We start from the raw sequence: 9,649 nt of genomic DNA, 5'->3' as shown, positions 1-9,649 counted from the left end.
GACAAACATTCGTTTTACTTTATAATAGTTATAGAGCTATTATCTCCGCGCTAGCTTACATCAGTGATGCCTGCTGATGTTGACGTCAATATATAAACTCTAGTGTTATTGATACTTTCTTTTAAAATTACTTTCTTTTTTACAGACTCAAAAATATCGATAACTTGCCAGTTGTCAGTAGAAATTAGTTGATTTTTTTTAGATTTCTTTGAGAGTTTCATTGTTTTTTTCTGTTTTGGTGACCCACATATAACTCTATTTAGATATTTCGTGTTTTTAGGTTATTTCTATAGGATTTCTTTAAAGACAGACCTCCATCTAGTGGTTGTAGTGTTCCATTTACTGAAGAGTTGTCGAGGATAAAATAAAATTGCCTCACTTATTGAGGACAGTGACTAATCCCCTACTCATGTATGTCACTGGATATTACACCGCTGTTTCCATGGCAATTATTTGAAAGCACTATCTTCCTCCAGTTATTTCTGTATCCAGGAAACGGTGCATCCCTGCGTCCAGAACATCTAACCGACAGCATGGTGGGAGGTGGGGGGAATTAAAGTGACACAGCTCGATCATGTTGAAAGTAAAGCGGAGCAGCACACAAGGGGGAGTTCTTTCTTTTATGGAAATGACTCACTTGGGATGGAATCTGTCGGTTTTTTCCCATCCTTGAAGGGGAAATAATCAATTCCTGACGCCACTACACACCACAGCTTTGACAGAATCCACGCCAGAGGGCTTTAACTGGATGTTTTTCGTGCCTTTTCCCCCTCGGCTGATATGCACGGATGGATGAGCAGCTGACGCAGGGGGCAGTTCCTTACAAAATGCATTTGCAAAGCGAAGGACCCGAAGGCATCTTGAAATAGAAATTCAAAGCAGGAGGAGGGGAGGAAAGAGAGGGGTTTTAAACGCAGAGCGTCGGTATGCGCGTCCCAGTATCGGACATGGCCGTGCAGATGACAAGAAGGGTCGTCCCTGAAGCACAGGGACCGCTCTCCACGCAAACCATCCAGAGCCAGACGAAGGGCACCAGAAATAGCGGAATGAGAGGTTGGTGGCTTCTGTTTTCCTCCTCAGCAGCAACAGTCGTCTTTAGCAAAGGCTGTAGATCAGAAATGCAGTGATGACGCATTAAAGGAAATTATAAATAATACCTTCCCTTCAATCATTCATAATGTATGGCGCGGAGGGAATGAGGCAGGATCTGTGCGCTCAGATTACATAACAAACAGCATCCTTTTACAGCTTTAACCAAAAAGCATATCCTGTAGGCGTGCAATTTCTGTCCCTGCGCCTACATTAGTTGTGTGCCCTTGCTTGTGTACATTTGTTCTCATTTACAGTCATCATCCACACGAGGATGGATCAGGTGCTATCATGTCCTCATTCCCTTTCCTATAACGTCTGCCTATAATGGCTCTATTATTCACATCTGAGCCCAAGGCCATGAGTCTGTGATTTCCAGAGGAATTTCCAAGCCAAACTCTTTGATTTGATAGTCGTCCTGTATTACTGCTTGTTGTGCGCCATGGAAAGTTAAATCTCAGCTGCATAACTATTTTTATAACCCAATTGCATGTTTGTTTGTTTTTTATTAGACAACCAACAGACAAACAGGCCTGTCTGTTCTGTCCACAGTTCTGCCCAAATCAACACAGCACTTCCACGCACCACTGCAGGTTCGAGCCAACTCTCATAATCATGCGCTTATTGGACGTGCATTACATAAATACAATGGATTTTCTGCAGAATTTTATGCCAAAGCTTTGGTTTAAATGTTTGAGAAGCATTGTGTAAAATCTTTATTGTGTCCTTGTGAATAGAAAATATTATGTTTTGGAATTTTAGTGGCTAATGGAACGAATATCGATGAGAAGCTGAGAGCAGCGCGGGAAAGACGAGAGGAGCAGCTGAAGTTCCTCGGTATGAGAGCCTCCCGGGGTGCTGCTGATCAGCCTGCAGGGCTGATGCTCCATCCAAACTCACTCGCCGTTTGTCCTCAGCCTTTCGGGAGAAGAGCAGGTTGGAGCGGGAGCAGCGGGCCAGGCAGTACTATGAGCAGCAGCTGAAGGAGCGGAAGAGGAAACTCCTGGAGCACCGGCTCAAACAGGAGAAGAGGCGCGCTGCTGTGGAGGAGAAACGCCGGCAGAGGCTGAAGGAGGAGAAAGTAAGTAGCGGAAAAAGGTGGCATTTTTGTCGAGGGGGATAGCGACGTGGGTTTAATAACTTTGTTAACATGACAACCTGAACCAAGGAACGATTTGAATCGGCGGTGCGTAAGACAGTGGAGAAGAGCCAGAGAGCCCAACAAAACCAAAACACAAGAGGAAGGAGGCTCTGGAAGGATGGTAAGTGCTGCTTTGTGCTGTTGTTTCTCTCTTAATTACTCTCGCTTTGTTTATATAACATACTTACCCGCTGGAATGCCTTATCTTTTGCTTTTGCTGCGCTTGAAACTTTGCACTGATTGATATGCTAGCCCCAGGGCGTTTGCCTCTGACAACATGGGAGAAGAACTTGGTTACTCGCCTCCTTACGCCAACATTCTCTTATCTGGCCAGGAGCAAGAGTGCTGGTTTTCAGTCAGGAGAAGAAGGTACTCTCAGAATGAACCCACTTATCTTTGTATAGTTTGATTTTTAGCTTCTACTGCTGTCGGCTAGCCAGCTCTTTGATCGCTAATGCTGCTCATTTTTGCTTCACTATCCCATCACTGTTTCTGCCATTGGTACATATTTCCATGTCAAAATTCCCACATGGCGCAAATCACTGGTTTAGTTGTGCCTGTTTGTCGCCGCGCAGCTTCATACCACTCCACCACCGACACCACCATCCAAAACCCACCACATCCCTCCGGTTCAGCCCACAAGAGGCCATCTTCCTCACCTAGTCCCATCAGCATCCAGCACAGAAAACCATCTTCCTTTCCCAGCCCCATCAACAGCCAGCACAGAAGACCGCCATCTTCCTCAAGTCCCACCTGCAGCCGGCCAAAACTCCCACCAGCCTCTCCTACTCCCATCAACAGCCAGCACAGAAAAGCAACAGTGTCATCTAGCCCCAACAGGAACACCAGTTGGGCAGAGGTGACACATTTGCATTTTGGGGAACAAAATGGTTTTGTTAGATTTTTGGATTTAACCAGACACAAATCAACGGTAGCTTCTTTCTCTTTTCACATTAGGTCAAACCAACAAAACAAGACTCAAAGAAAAAGGACTTAAATGTCGGCTCGGGAGCTCGGTCGCCTTCTGCCAGCACAAAGGTCCAGCTGCTTCCAAAAAGCAGGAAAGACTCCTCCTCTCCCAATCGGTACGTGACACCTTTGTACAAAAGCTGCCACCATGGAATCATGATAGCGTCAGCCTTGAGGGGAATAATGTGCTCTCTTTCTCCTGAATGTTAAAGTTCACCACCAAAATCCATCAGGAGCCGCTCAACACCCCCGCAGCAGCTGGAGCTCCCACCCGTCCCCGAGGAGGATGCGTCGGTTTATTCTTCTGCCCTCTCTCCCGGGTCCTCAAGACCTGTCCAGGCTCTGGCTGTTCAGCAAGAGAGGAGGTGGAAGGAGAATCTGTTGGCGAAGCCACGCTCAAACATGCCCAACAATGTGTCAGACGCAGTAAACACAGCTGCACACGGAGGTGGAGAGACGCTCAGTTTGTGCATGCCTCAAACCTTACTGTGCATTTTAAACTTGGATTTGTCTCTTTTCAGGCCCTCTTGAAGTTCCAGCTTCTCCTTCAGCTCCACGCCCTCCTCAGGTCCTTACTAAGCCTCCCACAGGTGCTACAAGCCCAGAAGAAGCATCCCGGCTCCTGGCTGAAAGGAGGAGAGAGGCCCGACTGAAGAGGGAGAGAGAGGAGCAGGAGCGCCTCCAAAGAGAGACGGAGGAAAGGTGACAAGCTCGTCCTCGCTCAAAGAGACGCTGCCAGGTCATCATTTTCTAAAATTTACACCATGTCCAGGCAACGTCAGGATGCGCTGGAGCGCAGGAGGGCAGAGGAGCAAGCACGGCAGGAAGCCGAGGCTCAGCGTCTCGTGGAGGAGAAGAGAAGGAGGGACGAGGAGGAGCAGAGACGAGCCGAGGAAGAAAGAGCTCAAGCCGTAATGGAAGCGGCGCTGCTTCAGAAACAGGTGGACCACTCATATTCAAACTAGCCTCCTTCCCTCTCAGACAACCAGGGAGGTAACAGCCTCCCTGTTTGTTTTTTGCCCGTATCAGCGTGAGGAGGAACAGGCCAGAGAGAGGGCCAGAGCAGAGGAGCTGAGACAAGAGCGAGAGTTACTGGCGCAGAAGGAGGACGCGGCACGGCAGGCCAGAAAGAAGGTGAAGTTGGAAAATATTTGACGTAAAACCTTAACGCACCGTGTAACACCAGCATAAGGAGCGGCACTAATATCAAAGGTACCACCTTATGGAGGAACCGCGGGTTTTCACAAAAGCCTTTTTCTTTTGCAGCGGCTTGAGGAGATCATGCGGAGAACCAGGAGAACAGATTCGGCAGATATGGTGAAGTCTACTGTTCTGATTCTAAAAACGACATCGCCTCTGGGCTCTCATGACGCAAATCTAGAATCCACTGACAAGTATCAGCTCTGCTCCTGAAATCAAACAGCAGGTCCTCGACTAAAGAGATTCATTCTTTTTTTACACAGCGATCTGAATCAGCGAAGGCCTTGCCAAACCAAGCCCAGCCAAAAGAAAACACACAGCCGGTGCACAGTGGGACCATAGAAGACGCCGCCAGGCTTCCGGTGGGGACAAAGACGTCACAGCTGGTGCTGACTAATGAGGAGGACATGGTGCCTGTCGTGGCCTTTAAAGAACGTAGATCCCTGAGGACTCTGACGGGCTTGGAGGAAATCCAGACCCACCAACGGGCAGGTGAGGTGCCGGATCCTCGGATTTCAGATGGTACAAAATGGAAGCCGCTTGGATAACTTTAATGTCTTTGTTCGTCTCCTTGCAGAGGTCATCTGAGCGTTGCAGAGGTCATCCGACCGTTCGAGATGACTCTGGCGTGAAGCAGGGACTTCTCAGCACAGCCCCGCTGCAGCGCGCTGGTACCGCTGATGTGCATGTTAATATTCCTGCCTTGCTGCTCATTTATCGTTGTGTAATCAGTGGCGTAAATATTAGGCAAGGTATTTAGTCATGAATACTCTTGAGAAGAGCAGGTTTCTGGATTAATAATTAGCCCAAAAAACCCAGTACATGTAGACAGTGGTTTAGCTGAGATAGTTGCCTCTGAAGTCCTGGGAGTAGCTGTTCCCACAACACGTTAGCCATACGCTTCTTAGTGATTCCCTAGATTACTTGACAGTTGAGCACCTTTTGCTTCCTGAGTGGAACTCAGTTTAAGCTAGCTTCCTATACAATTCCTCATCCTGCTTTCTTAATTGGTGACGTTAAGCAATCTGTTATGTAAAAGCTGCTAAGGAAGTTAGCCTCCAAAGAATTTGCTTCAGTTTCGTGAGTGTTGTTGCCTGAGGCCTTTATTGCACTGACAGTTACTTTGATAATTGTACAATCACTTTTGAAAGCAGATTGTGAGTCTAAGGAGTTAGGTGTGTCTGTTATAATAATACAGAAAATACATTTATGATGTATTTGATCTTGTAATTTAACTTCAACTGTTAAAAAAAGTCATATGCCATATTTAATTAAAGTTGATTCTATGCCACATCTCACTCATTTTCCAACCGCAAACATTAAAAATGTGTAGAAACACTAAAAAAAATGTTTAAAAAATTAAAAAATTCATACAGTACATGGGTGTGGACACCCCGACAACAAAATTGCGATCATCAGTTCCATAGAATATGGGTCTGAATCCTCAGAGCTGATGTGTGCGCTGCCCTAGCACCTTCTTGAGCTGTTCCTTGATCTCACTTTTGCCCAAGAGCAGCAAAAACTCTTCATCTACAGGGGAGAATAACAGCACAAAGCAAATGATTGATGATGACTACCATGGTTGATGATAATGCTCAATCAAGACAACAGGTGATTTAGAGACATCCTCTCAGAAAAGAGTGTTTTATGGCCGCTCAGGCGACGAGCACCCAGTTGGTTCAATAATTGCTAACCTTTGTTTAGGTTGGCTATTGCAACCATTGCGAGGTGATGGAACTTGACATCTTCCTCCCTGAGAAACAATATCAGGCGGTCCAACACGCTGCTATGATGGGGTTTCAGCAGAAGGACGTTCTCGTCTGGGCGAAGAATCGGAGGGCACGATGACATTGAATACGCATTATAATCATAGAATTTACGACCTCACGTATCACTACCAGTCATTTCCAGCTTGCTGATAATGGCGACGCTGTTGTACGACAGCTGAGGGTTTCGCTGTCCCGACAGCTCCACCAGCCTCCAAACTTGGTCTGATGTTATTTCTGCTGACACGCTACTTTTTAGGACGTCTAAAGAGTGACAAATTGTGGATAAAGCAGATCAGTTCCCGAGAAGATTCATAATAGAAAATAGACACATTTAAGTCTAATGATATCACTTCTGACCCGAGGTCATTAGTTGATTCAGGTATGATGTCACATGCAGTAAGGTCTCATCTGACTGGGCTGGAGACTGGAGGGCCTCGAGGAGTCCAGATAAACACTGGCTCTCCAGCACTGCCTAAACGACAATGATTGGATTTAGCTTTATTTTAGAGCCTTTGCCTACCTTGGGTATCGTGCACACGTGAACCAAGCATGAACGGCACACAAAGACGAGGGCTGCAGACCAATGTACCTGCTGACCGATGGAAGAGCTGCCCAGTGAAGCCATTATTTCGCAACAGCGTGTGACTATAAGAGGACTGGATCTGTTGTGATGAAGAAGCGGAGCCATTTCGTCCAGGATTCCCTCACTCACCAGGACAAACTGGGAAGGTTAAATCAATGTTTGCTTGTTACCATTTATACTCGCCTTACTTTGCATCCTGTGACGGGCCGTACATTGTTTGGAGGATGTGCGGACAGGACAGACAGCAGAGACAGAGCTGGCTCCGGAGAAGAGGATTTCATCAAGACTTTCAGAGGCAACACGCAGTCAAGCTCCATCAGCTGCTCCTGTATAGCAACTGCACACGCACAAAAATGTTTGTGGCCTACTTTTGTCGTCTTTTTGTACATTCTAAATGTTACAGAGAAGGCAAACTTTGAATTTAGTCTTAAATTTAAACCATAACCAGACTGGAGGGCTGATGAATTAGAATTACCATTATGTGAGAGAGTTTGCAGGCATTTGCAGGCTTGGGAAGAATTCTGAAAGAGGGAAGAATGTGTCTGTTATCAAGCATAATTCTGGGTTAGCTTTAAAGTGTTCGTGTTCGAAAGTGTCCACGGAGCTAACCCGTTCTACTGAAGAAGACATGAGCGTCAGAAGGGACTTTAACAAAAAGTGACCCCCGATGCTGAGCAACTTTGAGTGATGCTCCTGGAAAGCTGCGATGTTGCAAAGAGCCGAGCAGCTGTAGAACTGAACCTCTGAATCAGAGGACTGCAGCAGAGGCACCAGCACAGGAATAGCTCCTGCTTGACACATGATCCTGGTGGAGCAGCCTGGAGAGAAAAAAGACACATTATTAGGTATTACCGTGTTATTTAACACACACAAGGAGGCTGAGCTATCTTACCTGACTGTGTGAGATGTAAGAGAGCCCATGTTGCGTTCCGCTGGACCCCTGAGCTGTAAGATTTTGCTAAAGCCAACAGTGGCCTCACTCCATCCACCAGGAGAGCCTCTCTTTTTAATTCTGTAGGGGGAAAAAATGGAACTTGTTGAAGCAATTACCGTTATTAATTAATCTTCAGACTCTACACTAACCTGACGAAGCCAGCACGGTGACACAGGCACACGAGTGACACTGAGCAGCGACATCACATGACTGGAACAACTCCAGCATGGGCACCAGCACCCCCATTTCGATGACCGACTCTCGGCACACTAAAAATCAAGTACAGAATCACCCGATAAACCTACTCTGTGGAGCGTAGAAGGTTGTGAGTAAACCCAACAGAGTTTTTAATTGTATTCTTATCTCACCCTTGTTCTTGACCAAGAGGTTGACCAGAGAGAGACAGATGGTCTTCTGCACATCCAGGTCATGCGATAGCAGCAAGGCCATGACTGGCTCCAGGAAATCATCAGGCAAAGAGATTTTCACTGCGACACATATCAGTGTTGCCATGACATATTTGAATGAGGGTTGGTGCTAATTATGTAATCACACAAGAGATAGCCTTCCTATTCTATTTAAACCCAAGAATCTCAACTGCCATTTGTATGCAAAATATGAGGTTTACCTGAAATTACAGCAAGCAGAAGCCCTTTATGAGCTGTTAAGTTTGTTAAAATTAGCAGCCTGGGATAATAAAGTAAAAAATAATAATTGGGATTCATAAATGAAAAAGGTCTCTTGTGTAGCTCTGCGATCCGAGCATGTTGGGACAAAAGGATAAAAATAAAGTTGATAATTTGCACGATGCCCATTGTACACATTAGGGAGCTTATCTCTACTTTGAGTAACATTATCAAAAGGTGTGAAAGATATGGATATAAGGAAGGGTGAGGTGTTGAAGTGTGTTTTTATTGGACTCCTCTACTCACAGTGGAGACTTAGATGTAAATAGCACAAGGCTGCCATCCTTTGTTCTTCAGTGTTTTCAGAGTTTGCAAGTCTGTTCAGGGCCTGCAGATTTTCCCGGTTAAAAAGTTGTGTTTGAGCATCTGACAGAAGAAACACATCATTAAAAAATTCCAGCCAGAGTTCTCAAGAATGAATATCACGAGCAATAAGAAGTTTTCCATAGACGCTGTTGACGTAATTTCAGTTCATATTTAACCAGATATCGTAAAGCTTACGCAAAAGTCTTCAAATCACAAAGGCAGTCTGTCTGTATGTTCAATCGTCCACATAATTGGAGACTACAAACAATGAAAGTAAATAGTGACAGCTCTTAAGAGTTCTCACCCAAGAGTTGTACTGGCGCCAGCTCCTGAGTCATTCTTCTGAATACATCCTTCTCAGGTGTTGATCTAAAGCAGCCACACTCACACAGCTCTCTGAAAACCTCCCGGACTTTTTGCTCAACTTCTCTGCAAACTCTCAGCAACCACGTCGTAATTTGTTTCAGCAGTCGGGAACAACGCTCACAGAATCGCGAGGCCATGGCTACATCTCGACTATCCCGTTTCACTCTGCACACCTGCAGCGTGGAGACACGCCCCCTTGAATCACGTGACCGAAAGGTACATTGCAGGTGGGGACAGTATGTCTTACTCTATTGCACAAAGTTTGACAAAGACGTTATAGAGAAAGGTGACCGAGTTCTTCACAAATATACTATATTTTATTGTGTGCATTAATTTGTCTAGTTAATCACTATGGAATATTTTAAAAGGTTTACAGTGCCTTGTTTTAATTACATTAAACTGGTATACAATGATAATTTCATAATTTATTCCATGGATCAACGTTATTCAATCAGGTTCAAAAATTAAAAGGCATTTTAAAGGATTGCTTAACATGTAACGGGCCAATCAAATGTTGGATTCTATTCAGTCACTGTTAGGTATTTCGTTACGTGACATTTCATTGGTCATTTTCTTTGTTTTTTTGTGCAACGTCACTAACATGGC

The 9,649-nt window shown here is 45.4% G+C and overlaps 2 protein-coding genes across 5 annotated transcripts; one reads left to right on the top strand and one right to left on the bottom strand.

The window, feature by feature from the left end:
* Positions 1 to 513: 513 nt before the first annotated feature.
* On the top strand, positions 514 to 5,690 carry map7a (microtubule-associated protein 7a). 3 transcript variants are annotated; one of them, XM_057058599.1, is made up of 15 exons: positions 514 to 1,053; positions 1,602 to 1,682; positions 1,852 to 1,926; positions 2,007 to 2,170; positions 2,258 to 2,351; positions 2,483 to 2,599; positions 2,806 to 3,089; positions 3,188 to 3,315; positions 3,412 to 3,647; positions 3,721 to 3,901; positions 3,972 to 4,140; positions 4,229 to 4,333; positions 4,466 to 4,516; positions 4,663 to 4,891; positions 4,977 to 5,690. In XM_057058599.1, exons 1-15 carry the CDS (start codon positions 927 to 929, stop codon positions 4,985 to 4,987), a joined length of 2,052 nt encoding a protein of 683 aa, XP_056914579.1. In that variant the 5' UTR covers positions 514 to 926; the 3' UTR covers positions 4,988 to 5,690. The 3 variants fall into 3 exon arrangements, with proteins under 3 accessions (XP_056914579.1, XP_056914580.1, XP_056914578.1); XM_057058598.1 differs by having other exon boundaries at positions 516 to 1,053; positions 2,782 to 3,089; XM_057058600.1 differs by lacking the exon at positions 2,483 to 2,599.
* On the bottom strand, positions 5,476 to 9,220 carry ankar (ankyrin and armadillo repeat containing). 2 transcript variants are annotated; one of them, XM_057058630.1, is made up of 13 exons: positions 8,982 to 9,220; positions 8,618 to 8,737; positions 8,054 to 8,173; positions 7,835 to 7,954; positions 7,644 to 7,763; positions 7,361 to 7,569; positions 7,227 to 7,272; positions 6,940 to 7,088; positions 6,758 to 6,889; positions 6,526 to 6,640; positions 6,298 to 6,429; positions 6,094 to 6,219; positions 5,476 to 5,929 (listed from the first exon to the last, which is right to left on the bottom strand). In XM_057058630.1, the coding sequence occupies exons 1-13, from the start codon at positions 9,178 to 9,180 to the stop codon at positions 5,844 to 5,846; spliced, it is 1,674 nt and encodes a 557-aa protein (XP_056914610.1). In that variant the 5' UTR covers positions 9,181 to 9,220; the 3' UTR covers positions 5,476 to 5,843. The 2 variants fall into 2 exon arrangements, with proteins under 2 accessions (XP_056914610.1, XP_056914611.1); XM_057058631.1 differs by having other exon boundaries at positions 6,964 to 7,088.
* Positions 9,221 to 9,649: the final 429 nt, after the last annotated feature.

Source organism: Takifugu flavidus, chromosome 16 (assembly GCF_003711565.1).
Source record: "Takifugu flavidus isolate HTHZ2018 chromosome 16, ASM371156v2, whole genome shotgun sequence".
In the NCBI taxonomy this organism is placed as follows: Eukaryota; Metazoa; Chordata; class Actinopteri; order Tetraodontiformes; family Tetraodontidae; genus Takifugu; species Takifugu flavidus.
Note: the sequence above shows the minus strand (reverse complement) of the source record. Positions and strands in the feature narration are given on the sequence as shown.